Below are 22,239 nucleotides of genomic sequence, written 5' to 3'. Positions count from 1 at the left end.
GGTGTGTGCTGTAGGTTGTGGGAGGTGAGTTTGGGAGGATAGAGGTGGAAGTGCCAGGTTGTCGGGACGGCTTCCTGGAGGAAAAGAAGCATGATGGAGGCTTGGGAGCTAGTTAGGTGGGAGCCAGCCAATCCTGGGTGGGTGTCATAGTCTGTTTTCTGTTGCTACGGTAAAAACTGACCAAAACTAACCTTGTGTGTTATGGAATAATCTTTTTGTACACTGTGAAGATGTGTTTTTGCCAAGGTGCCTTCTGATTGGTTCAATAAAAGAGCTGATTGGCCAATAGCTAGGCAGGTAGAGGTTAGGCAGGCCTTGCAGACAAAATGAGAGCTCAGGGAAGAAGGGCAGAGTCGCCAGCCAGTCACACAGGAAGCAGGAGATTAACACGCCATGCTGAACCAAAGATACTGCCACGTGGTAGAGCGTAGATAAGAAATATGGGTTAATTTAACATGTAAGAGCTAGTTAGTAATAAGCCTAAGCTACCGGCCGAGCATTTACAATTAATAATAAGTCTCTGTGTGGTTATTTGTGGAGCCATGATAAAAAACTCCACCTACACTTGTGGAAGAAAGGTTATATTTGGCTGACAGGCTACAGTTCATCACCAAGAGAAGCCAAGTAGGAACTTAAAGCAGGAACCCGGAGTTGGAACTAAGTATGCTCACAGAGGAATGCTACGAACTGGCTTGGCCAGGATGGCACTGCCCACAGTGGGCTGGGCCCTTCCATATCAATCAGCAGTCAAGAAAATGCCCTCACCTACATGCCTACAATCCAACTGACGAGGCAATTCCTCAACTCAGACTCTCTCTTCCTGAGTAGGAGTAGGTTTGTGTCAAGTTAACAAAAACTATGGTGGAGGGACACCAGAGGCAGAGGCAAGGAGGCGAGGAGGGAGCCAGCAGAGGCGGAGCTTGCTGGGGGACACTGGTGGGAGAGGATCTCTGAGGGCTGGGCCTGGGTTGGAGAAGGGCTGCCTGTTAAAGGGCAGCAGCTTGCCAACCCCCTGCCCTGGACCATGCCCAGCAGCCGACATCCTCAGCAGCCTCGCCGATGTCACCTGCTCAGCTCCTGTCTGACACAGCTGTTCCTCTGCCCCCACATCGCCTGGTAACCAGGAAGACCAGTTACCAGGCCTTGGGTGAAGCACCATCAGAAACAAAAGGACAACAACAAAGACCCCAACGGAGTGCTGAGGAAAGCAAGGCCACACAAATTCTCAGCCATCAGGCAAAAACTGGAACCAGAGTGTGTTTCCTCTGGAAAAAACAAGGTTTGGGCCACGGGAGTGGCTTTGGCCCCGGCTCTGCTTGTACCGCACCCCCTCTGCTTCCTGGAGACTGCACAGAAGAAAGCAATCAGGGGGCCCTGATTGCACAGGCTGGGGAGGCCCGCCGGCCCCTCCGGCTACGTGTGAATGAGCAGTATGCATTTCAGAAATATTTGAGCTAAAAGGGGAGACACACTGAAGTCGTTAGCATCAGGCCGATGGGAGGTGGCTGCACGGGGCCCCGGCTCACAGGCTGGGGTAGATGTATGCCCCCTGCTCCTCAACCCACCTCGTCAGCACTGCCCAAGCCCATGCTGGCCTGGAACTCTCTAGGGCCACGTACGCTGTTCATCTGCACTAAGTGTGTTTAAGTCCTAAGGACATCAGGAGGGAGTGTTCATTAGGTACTGTCGGCGTATTTAAAGGTTGGTCAAGTCTTTTAGTGCCATTTCAGGCTCCTGACAACTTACAGGGGCCATGCCCTGGGACCCTACTTTATAGATGAGGAAGCAGATGTCAGAGATGGGAAAATAAGCACACTAGGATGTGGGTACACTTCTGTTCATCGCCACATCTGTGTTATTTCTAAGATGCCAGAACTGTAGCCACAAAAATGAGACAACACAGAAGAAGAAAAATCACTAATGCTTGGGTGGTGTGTTGGGGGGAGAGGAAGAGGGAGAGAGAGAGGGAGAGGGAAAAGGAGAGGGAGAGAGAAAAGGAGAGAGAGGTGTGCGTTCTCTCTATCTGAGTGGGCAGGAGGTAGGAGGCACAGATGGCCCAGGTAGATCCTTGGCTCCAGTACTTTCTAATGTGACTGCAGGGAAGTGGCCTCTCCTCTCTGGACCTCATTTTTCACATCTGTACAATGGGTCATTGTAATGTTAGCGATGCGATATCTCCTGAAGCCCTTGCTGTTTTAGGGACGAAGTCTCACCAAAACCTGGCTGGCCTTAAACTCACTATGTAGCCCTGCGCTCCGATCCTTCTGTCTCTACCTCCCAAGTCCTGGGACTGAAGACAAGCGCCATCATGCCTAGTTTTATATGGTGCTAAGAACTGAAACCAGGGCTTGGTGCATTCTAGGCAAGCACCCTCCCAGTTGAACCACAACCTCAGCCCTCCTGGAGCCCTCCATCTTGAGTGAGGTCAACATCTGCCTGTTCATTATAAGCCCAGCACTGAGAGCCTGGCACTGGTGGATACACTGAGTCTGTACAGGGCAGAGAGGAGACAAATCTAAAGTCCACATCCCATCACCTAACACCCTACAGTGTCCCACGACTACCGGATAGAGTCCTAGCTCACCTAGCAATAAACACACCCCACGCCCCTGCCACACAGGTTAGTACACCACAGGCCATCCTTTCCACTCGCAAGGGCCCAGTTATCCTGTGTGCAGAAGACACTATGCTTCTCTGAGACTTGATGACTTGACTTTTCCAGAATGTTCTCCCTGGAATGCATGGCCCTTCCTGCTCTGTTGGCTTGGCTCATTCTCCTCCTTCCTGGCAGCTGTCCTTGGCCGCTCCCCCTCTGGCTAGGGTAGGAGCAGAGTCACAGCGAACACGGATTCCTGCAGCCTGTGCCAAGGACTTCGATGCAGAAACCGACCCACGGGTCCCTGCCTCAAGGAGCACCCAGACTCGTGCCCGGCAGATGAACTCACAGCAGGGAGAAGCAGCGGGCGTGGCTGATCCAGGCTGGAAAACTGGGTCACACGTGGGAAAATCAGCTCTGGATATGAAATTGGAATCAGGAACGGCGTCTCAGAGGAAGAAGCGATTGGAAGGGGTGGAGAGGGCTCAGCAGAATGGAGACACAGGTGGCACAGCACTGGGGCATCGGGACACAGGTAAAATAGATGGCCAGCCTGCAGTGGGCTCGGGGCTACACATCGCCGCAGTGAGAGCCATGTATGCAGAGGCTAGAATGGAGAGGACCTTGAATGCAAGTCTGAGGAGTTTGGATTTTATTCACAGGTATCAGGGAGCCATGGAAGATGCCTGAAGACGGTAGTAATGTGGTCTGTCCTAAGAACTACAAGGTAATAGAGCAACCCTGGTGTAAGAAATGAAGCCAGAGTTGGAATCCAGCTGTGGCAAGGGCTTGGGATTGAAGATGAGTAGTCCCCTGGTAGCGGTACCCAGGGGCCTTTGCTCCAGCTCCTCACAGCCAGGGTTGACACGTGGTATGTACTTATACCCTGCCCATAGCTCCTGCTGTACCTGCCTCCATTGGTGGGGCTGAGGTGATTTGAAACTAGACCTGGAAGGCATTGTACCACCTGGTGAGAGCCAGGCATAGCCATGAGTGGTTGGAAACCAGAACATTCTTTCCACAGCCCAACTGAAGAATTCCAAAAGGACGCCAAGAACCAGGAAGTAAATTCAAGACCAATAACAGGCTGGTCTCTTCTCTGAGCCTTGATTTTTCTCATCTATAAAATGGGGTTGAATAAAGCCTTGCTCTAGGTCCCTCACACCATGGCTTTGAGGAACCGAGGGTATGCCGAGTGCAAAGTCTATTGGTTTGTTTTCTAACCTTCTTTTTGAAACAGGGTCGTGCTACAGAGCCCAGGTTGGACTTGAACTTGATAAATAGCTGGGTTATCTTCAAATTTATGATCCTCTGGCTTCAGCTTCATGTGTGCTAAGAACTGGGCTATACGGAATGCCTGAGGAGGCCACCGCTAGCAGGTACTTCAAAGAGTATCATCTCACTGTTATACCAAAGCAAATTTACAAGGAAACTGAGGCACAGAGAGATGGAGGACTCTTATAAGATTGATAAGAGACAAGACAAACTTTGACCTTTCTGGGTCCAATTCCAGAGGCCACTAGGTCACCCGGCCTCACAAAAGGGATAGGGGATCATTCCCTCCACCAAAGCCCTCCGTGCCAGGCCCTCACACACTCTGGAAGCTGGCATTGTCATCTCCCATGACAGAAATGAGAAGACTGAACCTGGAGAGTCCCAGAGACCTGCCTATTGTCACACAGCCAAAAAAGAAGCAGAGGCTGGGATCTGAACCCAGGTCAGCCTGTACAGCCTTCCAGAGACCTCTCTTCTGTGTTGAGAGTGGGAGGGAGGGTCGTTGGCCAAGGGTAAGGCCTGTTGTGGGACGATGCTGGAGAAATCCTGAGCCAGCTCCTGGAAGGTTCTGGTTTCCTAGCGTGAAACTTGCCAGCAGGCATCGTGTTGTTTTCCCAGCTTTGCCGGCCTGGCCCTTCGGCTCGAGGAAAGGGGACCCCGCTAATGTAAAATCCTTACGCAGCGCTCTGCACTCTTCCCTGTCACGCTGCTCCTGGCCCTCGCCTGCCTGGAGCATGCTTGTGTTTTCTCAGGCCCGGGTGGAGGAGTCCCTGTGACGCCAGCTCCAGCACCATGTCCCCAGCCTGCCTGCTGCTGGCCTGGGCATCCGCCAGCGCCGGCTGCCCCGGCTGAAACCCAATCCGGCGGGCCAGCCAGGCTACTCACTAACAGCGGGCCGCATTGTGCAGCCCGAGCTTCGGGGGAGTTTGGATTCGCTGCTCAGGGACCCACTTAACCTCCGCCAAGGACAGGATGATGGATGGGGGTCTGGGACGGGGTTGCTGGGGGTGGGGTGGGCGGTAAATGAATACCAGGGCTTGCTGAGGAAGGGAAGGAAGGGAGGCAGGGACCGATGGCCTGGACACATTAAGAGTTCCTTTCGTTCCCACAATAACCCCAGGGATGCCGTTACTAGCCTGGTTTCATAGAGCAAGCTTAAAACTCTGAGATGTGAAGTGACCTGTCCACGATCACACAGCAAGTCAGAAACTAAATCCCAGCCGATGGCTTCGGAGCTTTCCCAACACATCCGGCTACCTGTTCATCAACACTTTGGCTTAAATGAATTCATGTATCATTTGTACCCAATGAGTAGATTATAAAATCTCAGCAGGGGGCAATATTGCGCACCTACTATGAACACCTACTACATACACCTACTATGTATGCCTACATACATTACATACACCCACAGTCCATGACTGCGCCATTCATGAGAGAGAACTGTTAGTCTTCAAGGCCATTTTAAGAATAAAGCTTAGAGGGAGAGTTACCTGTTAACTCCAGGCCTCAGTCATTTACGTGGGGTAGTTACCAAATATTAAAATATTTTATTGGACCAGCAAAATGGCTCAGCAGGTAAAAGTGCTTGCCACCAAGTCTGACCACCTGATTTTGATCCCCAAAACCCCACATGATGGAGAATGGACTTCAGCAAGTTGCCCTCTGACTTACACACACACACACACACACACACACACACACACACACACACACACACACACCACTATAGCATTCAGGAGGAGGCAGGGGCAGGCAGATTTCTATGAGTTTGAGGCCAGCCTGGTCTACATAGAGTTCTAGGCCACCCAGGGCTACACAGTGAGACCCTGCTTCAAAAACAAATACAGGCTGGCAGTGATGGCACATGCCTTTAATTCCAGCACTCGGGAGGCAGAGGCAGGCGGATCTCTGTGAGTTCGAGGCCAGCCTGGTCTACAAGAGCTAGTTTCTGGACAGGTCCCAAAGCTACAGAGAAACCTTGTCTCAAAAATCCAAAACCAAAACCAAACAAACAAACAAATACAAATGACAATGCAAAGTGCAAACAAAAGTAAAATAACTTCCTCCCCTTTGCCTGTCACCCTGGGTAGATCGCCTGCGTACAGTGGTTCTTCAAGACACCGTGCTTTCCCCTGAGACAGTCCCAGCCCTTCTGGGGCTGCACTTAAACGTATGGTTTCTATCCACTTCAAATGTCACTTCCCCTGAGATGCTGCCACTGATGAGCTAGAACGCAGGGAACCCCATTCACGGGGTTGTCACCCAGCCCCAACACAACATTTTTCTTATTAGCCTCGACCTTGGACTGCAAGCCCCACACAGGCAGGGCTGAGGCTGGTGATGTCACAGCCACTCAGCCTCACTGTGAAAATTTCCTTAGCTCTACACCACCATCCTGTCCTCCCAGGCTCGTCCCGGGTCACACCACCCTCCTGGTTGCCTAGTGTCTTCTTCCAGCAAACACACTCACAGGTTGTGAAGACAGTTTAAACACTGTACGGGCGAGGGGCTGGGTTCCAGGAACCCCACAGATACCAGATGCCAGAGGTCAGGTACCAGAGTCCCTTCTACTTAATAGCAAAGAGACTGCACAGAACCCACAGGCTCCTCCCAGGAACCTGAAGTCATCTGTACATTTACAATATGGAAGACAACACGAAGGCTGTTGAAACCATCATACCTCATTGTTGGGTTGGGGAGCCAGAGCAAAGACAACAGTCTGTATGTGATTAGTGAAGAGGTGATTTTTTTTTTAAAAAAAAAAAAATGACAGGCCTCATGCAGCCTAGTCAGGCCTCTAACCCTGCAGCTGTGGATGACCCTAGACGCCTGATCCTTCCGTCTCTACCTCCCAGATGCTGGAATGACGGACGTGCACCACTGCGCTCTATTTCCTGCAGAGCTGGGGATGGAGCGCAGGCAGGGCTTTGCGCCTGCTAAGCAAGGACTCTACCGACTGAACTGCATCTCCAGCCACCAGATACAAAGTTGCTTTAGAATCTTTCTGATGCACAGTTGGCTGGATCCACAGAGGTGGAGCTGTTAGATACAGGAAGCCAACTGCGTAATTTGAAGCCCTTACTTTATGGCAACCACTGAGCTGAACTGTCACATATGCTCAAAATGTCCTATGAGATGGAATTAGTACTGTCCCCACTTGCCGATCCACCCACCAACACCCATATGTCTATCATTCTGTTCACCCAATAATCTACCGCCCATTCACCCGCCCACCCACTCCTGTAGTATCCACGTGGGCATCCATTCTCCATCCATCCCCACAGCACCGACCTCCTTTCTTTCTAGAAAACAAAGTTTCAGAGAGGTTATGAAGCCCACCTAACACCACACAGCTAGAATGCCACAGAGCCCGGAGGCGTACCAGTAACTCTTCATCCTCCCCGCTCTGTGGCCTTGCCGCTGTCTCGCTTAATATCTAACTGTCCTGCTGTATGCAGGCTTAATCGTGTAAGTCGCCTCAAATCCTCTGGATGTGAGCGGAGTGTAAATTACAAATCAATATGACACAGGCCACTGTGAAGTCCACGCCAGGCCTGTGAGGTTGAAGTCAATTAGCAAGCCTGCTGCAGGGCCTGCAGGAGCTGGGTCTTTTTGCCTAATTGGCCCTGGTTTCCCCCAGTGAAGGGCAATTACCTCAAACCTCAGAACCCGGAGCGCCCCTCGGCTTCTGGGCAACGCGTCGGGCATTTAGCCACATCAGGATTTAGTGTTCAATCATTCGTTCACCAGTGACCCCCGCACACATATCCGTCTGGCTTTCCAACCATCTGATCCCTCAGTCATCAGGAAGGTGCTGTAACTTCCACCCGCCACCCATGCACACATCCACGCCCATGCCTGTCCACCCACCCATTCACAGATCCAGCAGAGCACCCAGCCGTTCTGATTAGCATCCACTGAAGCACCCAGCCCAGGTAACGGTTTATGAACATACTCTGCTCTCCTCTCCGCCCACCCTCTCACTCCATTTACTCAGCTGCCCACACACCCAGCCTCTCACTTAGTTTACCCCTCTGTCTCGCCCTCCCTCCCTCTCTTCTTTTCCTTCTCTTTCCCTCCCCCATTCAGCTCTCCATCGACCCATCCCTCCATTCCCATCATTCATTTACACACCCACACATCTGCTTTCTGCTCCTTCTATCCAGTCAGCCTGCATTGGTCAAATGCCTACTGAGGGCCAAGCCTGCATCAACTGTGTGCCAAGTCAGTATTACATACTGGAGGACAACAACAACAACAACAAAAACAGGCACCATTCCCCAAAAATCAGCTAATCTGGGGCAAATTCTAAACTCCTTATGGTTTTCATTCTCAGTTTCTCAAGGGCCTTGCACACTTCCATCCTCAGCCTCTGCCACTTGCTTGCACTGCCAACCAGCTCTGCCCTGCCGCCTTTGGGTCTGGCTTCTGCCTCCAGACAGCTCGGCTCACGTAAGTACAGGATGTGCCTGAGGCCTACTGCACCTCCTAGAGGCCTCCCCTACACCCCGTCATGGCTCCCTGCTGCAGGGAGAACCCTAGGCACCAGATGACAGGCATTCAGATTCCAGACCTCACTAGATGGGCCCCAACTCTGACCAGGGGCTGGAGGAGACCCCGTGTGAGTGGCACTTGGCCTGAAACCCACATATAGTGTAGGAAACAGCTAGACAAAAGGAAGAAGGGGAAGAGGGGCAACAGAGCTGGGCACAGGATGTTCCAGGAAGAAGGGACAGCTGGTGGTCAGGTAGGGAAGAGGTGAGCTGCCTAAGAGAGAAACAGCCCAGGAGACAGGTACGCCACACCCCACAATCCTCAATGGCAGGTCGAAGGGCTATGCCTCACCTCTCCAAGGAGAGTGGCCTGACCCATCTCTCCCTGCCTTCTCTTATGTAATGTATCCATTCTATAGATTAAGAATTGCAATGTAAATTCAGAGAGGTAGAGAGAGCCATGCAAGCCACACAGCACGCCCAAACAAAACTGATTCCACCCTACGTCGTATGGCTCCAAATCTCTCCTTTTCTTCAAAGCGTCTGCCAGCTCAGAAGAGACATTTCTAGAATGCCCGAATGGCTCCCCTGTAGGCCTCTTTGTGGCCATCCATAGCATGGGCACACAGATAAGAAACCCCCAGAAACCATTTCTGCTCAGGTGACCGTCATCCCCTGACATCTGCTTTCTTGCCAACCGCTCCAGCAAGTCAGGTGGTGAGGTGCCAGGTCTGCAACGTGTCCTGCGTACTGGTTTCCCAGAACTACTCAGTGACATCTCATCCCGAAGCGCCTCGGAGCCTCTGTCATCAATTACTGCACATTTCCTGCCAACCTAGCAGTGATACGGGTCGAAGGGGAAATGCCAGGCACAGACTCAGGCGCACGAGCTTCTCGAACCAGGTGGTGGTGGTGACACTGTGGGGCACAGAGGGCTAATGACAGCAGAAAGGGCTTGGGAAGACTGGGCTTGAAATAAAGAGGGCTCTGAGTGACTAGACATGGGGGTAGGGGTCTCCTGAGCCAGCTGTGAGGAAGAGCCCACCCTACTCCCAGCATCTCCATGGCCATGGCTACTGCTTACTGAGCATCTAACTGTGGGCAACATGCAAAATTCATCTAAGCCTCTTCAAACCCCTCAAAGTCGAGGTCACGCACCCTATTTTACAAATAAACATATTGGGGCTCACTTAGTAGACTGAGATTGCCCTCTCCCCGCCCTCCCAGATTGGTAGTAAACTGGTAAGGGAGATTGACTTTAATTTCTGGGTTATGTGACCGGAATTCCTCTCCCTGCCCCAAGGAACCTTTTCAGTGACATTCTCAGGGGATGGCTGGAACAGATGGTAGGGACTTGGAAGGGTGGGCTCCAGGCCTGGGCACGGCAGCATGGAGCGTGGGAAGCAGGCATGGTCTGATCCAGAGGCAGGAGGCTGCTGCCAGGCAGAGGGAGGAAGGAGGGTTAAGGCTACCTCATCTGTCCACCACACCTGTGGATGCTTTTGCGGCCTCTACAAAACTGCTGGAGAGGTGCGTGAGGGCCGCGGCTCTGCCACTGTGGAGAACTTTCCTATTTTCCGGTGAAGTTTGGCAGGGGAGATGTCATGACTGTGCTGGAGACTCATTTGCATGATGGCAGAGGGGCTTCCCTGGGGGAAGCAGAGAACTTCGAGATAGATGCTCTTCAAATCTGCACCCTGCGCCAAGAAACTGAACATTGCCAATGGCAGGAAGGCATGTTTCTTTACCAGCCCAGAGGGGGGCAACCAAGATCAGCGTGACATTTCTGCCTCTCATAATGGCACCCCAGCACAATCCCCGGGGTGTCTGAAGCCCACTTGGCTGTTCTGCTCAGCTATCCCTGCACTACCTTGCCTAGAAAGTCGGGTTTATTGCAGGAAAGCCACATAAGAGGTCTCAAGTTGCCTCTACATAGCTGGCCCCCTTCTGACCTCCCTGTGCATGTCCACACTGTTTTCCCTGTCCAGCTTGGCTAACCCTTTCCCTTGGGAAACTCTGAATTAGCCTTGAAGACTCAGCCTACTATGTCTTCCTTAGGACATCTTCCCTCACTGTGCAAGATGCCCCTCCTCCAGGTACCGACTCTCCTTCCAACATCTGAAGTCACTTCCTGGACTCATGTTTGGAGTGAGCCCAGGTTCATGCCTGTGACCAGCAGACATGTCTCTCCCTGGCCTGAGGAGAACTCCATCAGATGATGAGCAAGTGACCAGCTCAGCTGTTGAATGGGACAGGCCTGGCCCTCTGCCCTCATTTCTCAGCGCTACGAGGCGCCTCCTCACTAGGAATTCTGCAGTGGTGGCAGCAGGCAGCTGGCGCTGGGGGTTGGGAGGAGCATCAGACCCACTGGCGCTGGGAGTCAGGTTAGGAATTTCTGCTTTGATTGGGAGACAGGACCTAGAACCTCAAGCACCTCCTATGCTGGCATCCATCCCAGTAGGGCAGGTGCTTCTCTTACAGGGTTAAGATATATGGTAGGTGGTCCCCTCAGGCTGATGGGGGACCCTAATGCCTGCACATCATACACACACTCATCTGGAACATGGGGGTGGTAAATACCCACTCAGGGGGACCAGTGAGAAATTCTTAACCTAAAGCCTGTACTGTGTCCACCGTCCCGCCTCCTGGAGGCTGGCGGAGCTGAGAAGAGGAACAAGGGGGACCTCTAAGGTGGGCAGTGTTGCCAGGCTACTGCATGTAAGCTTCAGGTCACCGAGTACCTACCTGGTGCCCCTCAGAGCATCTGCTAGAGACCACGGAGGCACCTTTTCACAGATCCCCATCAGACAAACGTGACAATTGAAGCCCAGACAGGGATGGTGCCATGTCTGAGTTCTCCAGGGAGCTGGGATGTGCTGGGATTCTGGGCATCACCCGAGGCTTCCTTCTTGCTACCTCCTTCCACGGCTCGGAGTCCCCTGGGCCAGGCCTGGCAGGGAGCTTTAACTTGGCCTTATTTAAAGTTGCAATTATCTGTCCCATCTCCCGCTGGCTTTGCTCAGCTCTCCGGGGAGGGGGGAAGACCCTGATGGGGGATCCAGAATGGGGAGTTCCCAAGGAATCTCCCCGAGGCTGCTGGTGAGGGAGGCTGGAGGCCTCGTCTCCACACCTCTAGAGGCCTTTTCCCTCTAGGTTCTGGGCCTCTTTCCCTGGTGCGTCTGTCTTCAAACCCAGTCAGGTCTGCAGAGCTTCTACAGGGTGACAGAGACGCCTTTTCAGTCCTACCTAACGGGTCACGGCAGGCGGAGGTCTAAGAGGCTGTTATGGTGCCGTGCAGGGAGCACCCAATGTGGAGATGGATGGGGGTAGGTGAGTCCTCATGGCGAGGTGGCAGATGGTGGGGATGAAAGTCAGGATGATGAAGACAGAGACGAGGGCTCTGAGACTGAAGAGAGCAGGGCGGAGCAGAGAAGGGCCCGAGCAAAGGACAGCGATGGCAACTATGGGGCACAGTTTGGGATTCAATGTGCTAGCGCCTCGTGAAGGACTTGGAAGGGCACGGAGCATCCCTTAGCTCTGAGCGGCCGACAAAAGCCTTGGAAGAGGTCAGTCTGTCAAGCGCTTGCTTCAGAGCATGGGTGGCAAGGTGGCAATACTGGCAAGCGTTGGGATGATTCAGATCTCGACCTGACTTGGCACAAAGCGGCCACTCAATAAAGAGAATTAGGGACCGTTGCCAGCGCAGACATGAGACCATCCTGTCTGGCCAAGGCAGAGGTCAAAGAGCTTTCTTGTCTATGGAACAAAGGATAATGACACACACATCCTAATCCTTGGAGAGTGAACATCACCTTAAATGGCAAAAAAGGGCTTTGCAGGAATTAAGGGTCTTGAGAAAAGGAAGGCTGCCCTGAATACCCAAGAGGGCCAGGTGTTATCATGAGATGGTGGAGGGGTGCAGAAGGGGCAATCAGAGAGTAGAGGTGAGGAGGGCGGGGGGGGGCAGGGCGTGCTGCAGTAGACAGCCCAGAAGCACAGTCCAGAAGAACAGCCCAGGAGCACAGGTCTCCAGAAGCCCAAGGTTCCCTGCGGTTTTAGAGGGGGTGTGGCCCCCAGCACCCACTTCAGTGATCCTACTTCCCTGATCTCCCGAGCTCACGAGATGAATTTCGTGCTGCTGGGAGCCACTGAACTGAGTCTGCGGTGATTTGTTACAATGACGACAGAATGAATGGACCATTCATGAGAGACCAGTTAGCGCCGAGAGCTCACACCCACGCCCATTGATGAAAACAAGCAAGGCCGGGATGGGCATGGGGTGCCTCTGGCTACTTTCTCTCTACGCCATTTCTAACTCTGAATCAGGCACACATGGTGTGTGGGGGTAGGCCTGAGCTGGTGGTAGGCTGGATGTGGGTTCTGGGCCACAGTCCCTGCTCTGCTCGGCGGGATACCACGGCAGGTGGCTCTTCCACTATGAACCCAGTGTCAGTCACATACCAGGTCCCTGCAATAGAGAGGTCTTAGAGGCAAGAACTATTATGAGTCCATTCTACAGATGAGGAAGTCGAGGCTCAGAGAGCTTCTCAGGGCCCTGCTCATTCCCAGGCTGTTTGGCTTCTGGCTGCTGTGGGCTGCTGGGTGGCTCTAGGGCCACCTCCTGGCCAGTACTCAGAGCCTTGAGGTAGAAGCCATGCCCTGTAATCGGACTCACAGGGATTTATGCAGTAACTGGGCAAGGAGCAAAGTGCTGCAGAGAGCCCACAAGGACAAGTGACACTTTGGAAAATGGGGATGCAAATCAGCTGGTAGAACACTTGCCGATCATGCTCAAAGTCCTGGGTTCGATTCCCGGCACTGCCTAGAACAGGTATGGGAGTGCATACCCGTAATGCTAGCTCTCGGGAAGGAAGCAGAAGGATTTGAAGTTCAAGGTCATTCTAGGCTACACAGTGGACCTGAAGCTGGCCTGGGACACATGTGACTCTACCTCAGAACTCCTTCTCCTCCAAAAGAGAAAAGGGATGGCATTCCAGGGTCACGGGGGAGCTCCCCTGATTGCTGTCCCTGCCTCTACACAGTAGCTGTGTGGCCAGGGCACAATGCTTCCATGATTCTGCATCCATATGACCTACTTCAGGGTCACCCTCACAAGGTGTTCAGGTCATGGATGGAAATGCTTGCTGGGTCTACCCTTATTCTCTCCGTCTTACAGGCAGGCCCCAATATCATGGAAATCGAGAACGCTGGGGTGGCACAAGGGGAAGAGCTTCTCTGGGTCCCTAAGCCTGGAAGAGGCCCCACAGGCCCAGAAAGACTCCTGACCTCCCTGGCCTCTGGTGATGAGGACATGGTGAGTCGGACATCCCAGCCAGGGTTTGCCTTGTGGAGCCCTTGTGCTTGTCTCCAGAGACTGAGGCTGCAGGCATCCCTGGGGACCTACTGTCCAGAGCCTGCCCGAGACACGGCTCTGAATCCACTCTCCTTTCTCGGTAGGTCCTCAAGGACCGAGCACTCCACTAGCCAAGAGCAGAGACGTTGGAGTTAGGGTCTCAAGTGGTGCTTGGCTGGCGCTCTCGGGGCCACTGTCTGCACCCTATCCCTTCCCACACACTCCTGGGAGATGGCCTCAGATGACTCCCGGCAGCGTTGGTGCCAGGCTCGGGGAGGAGGAGGCAGGCTGGATGTCTCTGCCACAGCAGGCCTCAGCACTCGCGCGGAATCCCAATTGAGCTATTTTTAATGTGCTTCAATTTTCATTTTCTTTTATTGGAAAACACAGATGGTGACTTGCTGCCCCTCATACTGAGTGGTGCTGGCAGGAAGGGAGGCGTGCAGCACACACTCGGGTTCCCCTTCCAGAGCTGGAGAATCAGAGCCAGCGCCAAGCTCTGCTGCTGTCTTCAGCCTCAGCTTACCCTTTTATGAGGGTCTAAGCTGGCCTGGAGATAGCGCCCACTGTACGCTGGCAGATGCAGGCATCCAAAGTCAGGGCTTGGTTGTCAGGGGAAGAGAAGCTGGGTTGGCTGCAGGAATCAGGAGGGACCTTACTCAATCCCCAAATCAGGGTGGAGGGCTTCTCCCCATTTCACAGATAGGAAAATGGAGGCTCAGAGACCACGTACTGGCCCAGGTCATATAAGCTTAACTCCGATTTCGATACTCACTTCTCTGCGGTCTCTCCTATGCTGAGCAACCATGCTGACACATTCTCATGATGAAAACAATCATAGACTGGAGATTAACTCAGTTAGTAAGGTACTAGTTGTGAAAGCAGTACCCGGGGACCTGAGTTTTAGCTCCAGGACCCTCATAAAATTACCCAGCTTTAAATCGGGCAGTGGTGGTGCACGCCTTTAATCCCAGCACTTGGGAGGCAGAGGCAGTTAGATCTCTGTGAGCTCGAAGCCAGCCTGATCTACAAGAGCTAGTTCCAGGACAGGCCCCAACGCTACAGAGAAACCCTGTCTTGAAAAACAAAAATAAAAAAACAAAAAAAATCTACCCAGTTTTGCTTCCTCTGTTTGTCCCAACCTGTGACACCAATGAGGGATGGGTCTCGGCCAGCTGAGGCTCACCACATGTAAGGACACTTCCAGCAGCATTGGCTTTAGCATCCCCAAGTCCCCACAAGACCACAGTCACTAGGATCATGGGACCCAGCTGGCGATAGTACCTAGGCTCTGCATTTCCGCCAAGGCTCCTGGTGATGCTCCAGTTGGCCCAGAAGAGACAGCAGACCTGCCTCAGCTACACCACTGGCTCTGGGGGCTGATCTTATTTCTAGGTTTCCCTTGGCTGAGCTGTGTGACTCTTGGAGAGTACATTCACCTCTCTGAGCTTTGGTTTCCCTATCTGGACAACTGAGACTTCCCTTCTCCCCAGTCACACAGGCCTGTGAAGAGCCTGAGATTACAAGACCAGATAAGACACATAGCCATCTTCCCAAGGCTGTCATTTTGACTGTCCCAACATCACTGTCCTGGCCAAAGGGGAGCTGTCCAAGGCAGGAATAAGAAAGCGGGTTACCGTGAGTTACAGGGTAATGTGGAAGTGATTTCCAGACGTTTTGGGCATAATCAGTTGACCCAAGGTCCCCTTTCCCCAGATATATGAACTCTATATGGCAAGTGTCCCGCCCCCTATAGTTAGGATGACAGGAGGCCGATTTTTAGGAGTTTGGGCTCAAGAAACACAAGGCGATGCTCCCCAAAGGCACAGTTGGAGTCACTTTAGTAGGGATGTGGGCCCAGGAGAACAAGAATAACTTGTGTGGGCAGCCAGGACTTTCCCTGAATCTCCTGTCCATTACCCAGCAGGCATTACCACTATGCCTCAACCTGAGCACAGCCGAAGTCCACAGTTTACCCCGGCGGCCTGGCAAAGGCTACTGCGCTCCCTCTGTGCACTTACCTCGCCCCATACCCTGGGGTATATAACTCATTCCTCATGCCCCAATCCCACCAAACTGCAGGAGTTGGGAGGGCAGGATCAACGGTGAGCTGGGAACGTGGTCAGGCGAGCTAAGCACAACCATGTCTCAGTCTTCTCAGCTGTAGATGGGTGAGCTAGGCTGTCATTTCCACCTGCTCAGGGGTTTGGCATCTACAGGTTAGAGGGCCCAAGCTCTGGGCAGAGTGTAGCCCAAGTGGGGTATGGGGATGGTTCTTGGCCTTTTCACCTACCCTGAGGGCCATCAAATGTGGCTTTGAGACTATATGGGCAAGGAGAGAATGTAGTTTTCATCAAGGAAATTCAATGTTAATTATCTCTCCTAAACATGACACCTCCTTCTGGAATGGGGTGACACAGAACATACAGGAAGTGGGGTGGGGATGGAAGCAACATTGAATCCTTGGTCCTATGGAGTCAGCTGGGGCAGAACTACAGTGTGGACCTGGCTGCATACTGAGCTCTAGGCCCCATAATGCACAGTTTGCAAAGCATGTCCCCTTCATTGCCCCATGCTCTTCTTATAACTGTCCTACGACAGGGACACTTGCTCATCAGACCTTCACTGAGTGGTTGTCATCGCACTGAGCAGAGCAGGGTGATGCTAAGGGAGATGACATCAGGCCCTCCAGCCACATGGGTGATCTGGAAGCACAGGAAGGGCCTACAACAGACAGATCACTGCTAAGTACGGTAAACAGCATGCTGGGTCATACTGAGAGGCACAAGCCTCAGTGTCACCATGTTATACATGAAGGAACTGTGGCTGTGTGAAGCCATTAGACCTGGTCTCTGAGTCTAAAGCTTTCCAGAAAGCTTTGCGGCAGGTCAGAAGACCAGCCAGGACATAGCCTGAAGATAAATGTTCCAAGAAGAAATAGCAAAATACTAGAAATGGGTTAACTTAAGATACACGAGTTAGCCAGGAATATGTCTAAGTAATAGGCCAAGCAGTGTTTTAACTGATATAGTTTCTGTGTGATTATTTCCAGTTGGGGCGGCCAGAAAACGAACAAGCAGTCTCTGCCTACACAACGGTCCTGAGACATAAGTATCCATGATTCCATCCAGTCATTTATGGATGTGTTTTTCAGTTAGCTAACCCATCCATCCGTCTGTCTGTCCATTCATCCATCCATCCACTCACTCACCTTCCCATCCATCACTCATTCATCTACCTGTCATCATTTACCCACCCACCCGCCATCTATCTGTCTGTCTGTCTGCCGGCCCGTCAGTCTGTCCGTCCGTTCATCCATCCCCTATCCATATCAGCTGGATCCCTCCATGGGTACCAGGCTATAAGATGGGGATACGAGTTGGTTTGACTAACTAGCTGACTTCATTAGAAAAGATTAATGTAACCTCAAAGGCGGGTCCAGCTTGTCTCCCATCCACATGATCCAACGGGAGGAACTGAGGCTCAGAGGGACCACTTAGCTCATGCAAGGAAATAAAAAGACACAGCTGAGAGGTGACAGTGGGACTTGAGCGGATGTTTCTCAGACCCTGACTGGCAGCCTGAATCCTGAACTATCTTCAGAGTCACAGAGTTCGGGCTGCTTTGAGGCATCCTGCTTGGCAGGTGTCCTCGAGCCCAACTGAGAGGCAAGTGCTATGAGAACCATGGCTAGTTTGGGCTCAGCACTCACACAGGGTGGACCTGGATCCAAGGGATGGCCTGGTGTCCTGTTGAGTTGCTATGACCTCCCTGCTCATTTGCCTGCCAAGGACAGGGTGTTGGAACTCTAGCAGCGTGCTTCCAAACTCTCAGGAATCGGCTATATCCTAGTTTGGGCGATTGTTGCACACACACACACACACATGCACATACACAGCTTTGGGGGTGGGGTATAGCTTCGTGGTGAGGCACTTGCCTAGCATAGCTGAGGGCCTAGATTCCATTTCTAGCACTGTGGAACCCACTGTGTAAGCTGGCTGTATGTGAGCAAGTGCCATCTGATGTTTAACATCATCAAAACAACCACTGCACGGACAAGGACACCAAAGCTCAGACAGATGAGAGAATCTGTCCAGAGCCCCCTGGAGAGCGGCAAAGGCCTAAGGCGAAAGGTCTGCTCTTGGTCTCCCTTCTGAAACACCCCTGCTCATCCGGTTAAATTTTAGCACCTTTCAATGGCTGCTGACCTTTTCCTGCCTTCCCAGCCCCATGTGCTCAACCTGAAACCAGCCTGTACCTGCAGGATTCTGGGAGCTCATCTGGGTGGGCCCTGAGGCCTGCAGCAGAGAGGGTCCCCCAAGAACTCCAGATGGTCTCAAGAGAGCACTGAGCGCTCTTAGATCTCTAAAGCCAGCCACCCACCACCCACTGTCAAGGGGAAGCCCCTCCCCCAGCATCACCTCTACCATCACTCTGCGTTTAAAAAAAAAAAAGAAATTCTTAAGTGAAAACAAAATATGCTTATTATGCGATATTGAGACAATATAGAAGGGTCTACAGTGAAAAGTCAAAGCCTTCTCTCTGGAGGTGGGCGCAATTAGCGATCATTTAGACATTTTACCACACATTAAATGTATTTTTAGAGGCATAAATGGGTATTTATTCCTTTGAAAGTCACAAATGGAATCACATTCCTACCGAAATTCATACTGTTTGTAACTTGCTTCAAGTCATACACATCTGTCAACCCAGAAACACAATGAGGTTCTGGAACATTCTACAGCCTTCCTGCCTATAGTTCTTCTGTGTGACCCTGATCTACTCACCCTCTCAGAGAATCGACAAGGAGAAACTGAGGCCACAGGTGCTACCTGTCCTGAGCCTGGCTCTCAGGAACTGTGGCTGGGACCAGCATGCTCACACTGTGGACTGGAGAATGTCCTTAGCTCTCCCCTTTCCCAGCAGGCCCATCTTACCCGCCAAGGACCTGTCCTCCCTGGTCATGTTCCCCACACCTCATAAATCTGCAGCCAGCCAGGCCCACTCAGCTCAGTCAGGATGCCCCTTACATCCGAGATAGCAGCGCTATACCAGCAGAGGGGAAACCCAGCATTTGTACCCACCCGAGCATCTCAGCCCTGAGCCCTGACCTGGCTGGGCTTGACGGGGGTTCCAGGTCAGCCTGTTAGGAGACCCTGTGCCTCTCTCTTGGGACCCCCCTCTTCCTAGGCCAGCTGCCCAGCCGGGCTTCCTGCCTCCCCTGTGAGGCTTCCCAACGCCCATTCATCGTGAAACCGCAGCCGCACAGACCGTCCTGGACACCCCTTTCATCATGTCACTCCCTGACCGTGGCCTGCCAGTGGCTCCCCAGGGCCCGTGGGAGAGAGTGCAACCCTCTTCCCCCAGAATTCCTGAGCTGGCTGCAGCCCCTCTGGCCCCACAGCCCCCATCCCGGCCACCCTGGGCTGTTTTAGTTCAGCCATCTCACTTGGCCTGAGTCCCTACCTATCCTGAATCTCAATGTGCTGGGTGAAGATGTGGCTGGACCCTTCCAGGGTGTGGCCCTAGACCATCGCCAAGCTCTCAGACAAAGACCTCATCTTCTAGACTCTGAGAACTTCCTGAGAGGAGCCACACAAGCTACGGGCACAGCATTCGGCCGCTTCTGAAGACCAAACACCTGTTTTCTTCCCTCTTCCTAAAGCCTGATAATATTAGAAATCCCAGTGAACAAACGGGGCATGCGCCAGACCCCACACAACTTACGGAATCAACGTATTGAATCTAAACATGCTTTTGGGAGAGGAAGAATCTCATGTCACATTACAGATGTGGAAATCAAGTCACAGACAGAGTTAGGACAGAGTAAAAATTCAGTCCAAGGTTTCCAGCTGCCCCTGGGAAGTTCCTTCTCCAAGAAACCCTCCTCTTGAAGGATGGCTTGGCGAGAGGGCCCCAGTGCCTTGTGTCTGGCCTCCAACGCCAACGAAGCTCATCCTGCGGCGGGACAGACAGAGCAGCAAGGCGGCCACAGCCCGGCTGAAGGTATCTTCTTCCCCAAGCCAGTGAGATGGTTCGGCAAGGTAACAACGTCTGCAGCCAACGCTGATGGCTTGAGTTCAATCCCTGGGACCCACATGGTAGATGGAGAGAACCGACTTCCGAAAGCTCTCCTGTTCTCACGCATGGTATAGCATGTGTACACCCATACACACAGTAAATCCATATATACAATCAAAACTATTTTTAAAACGTTTCCTGGTCTTTGTTAAAAATTGGTAGAAGGAGAACTGGGATGATAGCTTAGTCGCAGAAAACTGAGTTCAACCCCCAGAATTCATGGGGGGAAAAAAAACAGGCAGGGTAGCCTAGGCTTAGAATGCCAGCACTGGGGAAGAGGAGACAAGCAGATTCTTGGGGCTCACTGGCCAGCCGACGTAGCTTGATTGGTGAGCTCCAGGCCAGTAGGAGATACTGTTTTAAAAAGCCAAGGTGGATGGCACTGAGAAACAATGCCTTCATTTCTCCTCTGGCCTCCCCATGCCTGAGTGCACATCTGCATGCACACACAACGGTTAAAAGCAAGCATGGGGCCCTCAGATCCACACGGAGGCCTATCTCAATGAGCACCTCAGGCTAGACCTGTCTCAGCTCAGGACCTTAGTTTCCCCTTAGAACAGTCTCGGGGATATAGCAGTACGCAGCACTGCACTGGCAAATGTTATGTATGACGTGAGAAATATCCCCTCTTTCCAGCTCTCCCCAGTTCCCCAAATTCTCCAACAGACACATCCACTCAGCTGCTGAAATGCTAATAAATTTCCAGTGCTCACTGGTTTTAACAGAGCACAACGGCTGGGCAGCAGACACGGGGTCTTATTCGACCTGACTTTGGGGCTCCGCTAGCCTGGAGATACTACTGTTCCCAGGCCCTGGGCTTTTCAGGATGGCCAGAGCATGACCATAGCACATGGGACCTTGGAGCAGCCTGAACAGAGAAGACAGTGCTTTCTGAGGCGCAGGCTCTATGGTCCGCAATCGGTTCCCATGAGTTTGGGCCTCAGCTCCCAGTGCCTGCCCATCTCTGGGTCCCCTTCCAGCTCACCAGTCTCTCGTTCGCACGGACCCCAGCAGCGGCTGTGACTACAAGCTGGACCAGACGCAGGCCACCGCTTTGCGGCTGTTGCGGTATTTATAGTCACAGTTACCTTCTGTTTGTGTCAAGAGACATCAGGGTTTTATTTACAGCATGTGGCCTTTTCTTCCTCACACACTGACTCTTACACTCTAACAAATAGAAACGTGAGTTATTTCTAGACCAGTGGCAAGAACATGGCCCAAGATGCTAAAGACTAAGAGGAGAGAACCCACGGGGAGTCACACGACAAAACAGCTTCAGAGCCCCTGCGAGGCCTCGCTCTGTTGGGCATGGGGGCACAGCTGGTATCTTTGTGGGCTGTGAGAGACTCGAGGGTGCACTCTCACCCTGGGAATGACACAGTGGTCCAGTGTCATGGTACCCGAGTTCAACCTTGGGGCCCCGACATCAGCTCAAACTCAAGCACCTAGGGCCTGGGTCAGGGAACAGGGCGGGGAGCAAGCTAACTAAGTCTTCCCTCATCTCCCCATCCCACGCCCTTGGGTCTGAGGGGAAGACTTGGGGAAGGGCCCCATCCTCACATCTGGAGCTCGTTACACTGGGCTGGAGAGGCGTAGGATACAAATGGGTCCGGCAAGGGTTTAGATAAATACGGAATGATAGATCCGCACCAGGCTACAGAGGGGAAGTGCGGGATGTTCCCGGAAGACGCTTAACCTTGTCAGGCTCCCCGACAAACTGTCCCCAGGGGGGGTGTCTACTCAGCAGCTCATCTTCTGCCTCTGCCCCACTGAAGTCTGGGGGTGGGGACACCCCCATCTCAGGACTTCCAGCCTCCTCCTGAGGCCAGGCCTGAGCCTGGAAGGCACTCAACTTTCTTTCTGCCCTACTCCAAGAAGCCCTCCCTGGCCACCCAGGCTGGTGTAGGGACTGAGGGTGACTCACTGGTCAAAGCCATTCGGACGGGCCAGCAAAGTCTGGCAGAGGGCTTGGTGTGTCGTGACCATATGATCACTATCAAGTGCCTACCAGAGTGCTATGTGTATGCACCAACCTGAACTAGCCACACGTATGTATGGACAAGGGGTCTGAGCTCAGAGAGGTAGAGCCAACTGCCTGGAGTCACACAGCTCTTGGGCTACAGAGCTCTGACTCCAGTATTCTCATTCAACACCGAGTTACCTCGCCCACTAGGAAGAGGATGGTCAGAGATGAGTAGTTCATTGATAAATACGAAGCAAGAGTCGGGATGCCACTAGGGCCAGGCCTTCTCAGAGGCTTGCTGCAAAGTGTTTTCATTTCCTTGTATATCCCATTTCTACTGTGGTTTTAATGAGGCTGTTTGCTGCTTTTTCTGTGTCCACAGGAACAAAGACCATGACACCTAACATGCAGACTGCATGGGACCTTTCTAACCATGACACCTAACATGCAGACTTTACGGGACCTTTCTACCATG

At 52.6% G+C, this 22,239-nt stretch overlaps 2 protein-coding genes across 5 annotated transcripts in view; one reads left to right on the top strand and one right to left on the bottom strand.

The window, feature by feature from the left end:
* Ephb2 (EPH receptor B2) overlaps positions 1-22,239 on the bottom strand; it is a 181,561-nt gene that overhangs the window by 123,656 nt on the left and 35,666 nt on the right. The gene's annotated exons all lie outside the window — the stretch shown is intronic.
* Positions 1,060-3,773, top strand: LOC146894113 (uncharacterized). Its single transcript, XM_085690467.2, has 4 exons — positions 1,060-1,116; positions 2,792-3,131; positions 3,259-3,323; positions 3,621-3,773. Exons 1-4 carry the CDS (start codon positions 1,060-1,062, stop codon positions 3,627-3,629), a joined length of 471 nt encoding a protein of 156 aa, XP_085546593.2. The 3' UTR covers positions 3,630-3,773.

The sequence above is a fragment of the Myodes glareolus genome, chromosome 6 (genome assembly GCF_982192425.1).
Source record: "Myodes glareolus chromosome 6, mMyoGla1.1, whole genome shotgun sequence".
NCBI classification, from domain to species: domain Eukaryota; kingdom Metazoa; phylum Chordata; class Mammalia; order Rodentia; family Cricetidae; genus Myodes; species Myodes glareolus.
The sequence above is the reverse complement of the archived record's forward strand: the minus strand, read 5'-3'. Positions and strand labels throughout refer to the sequence as shown.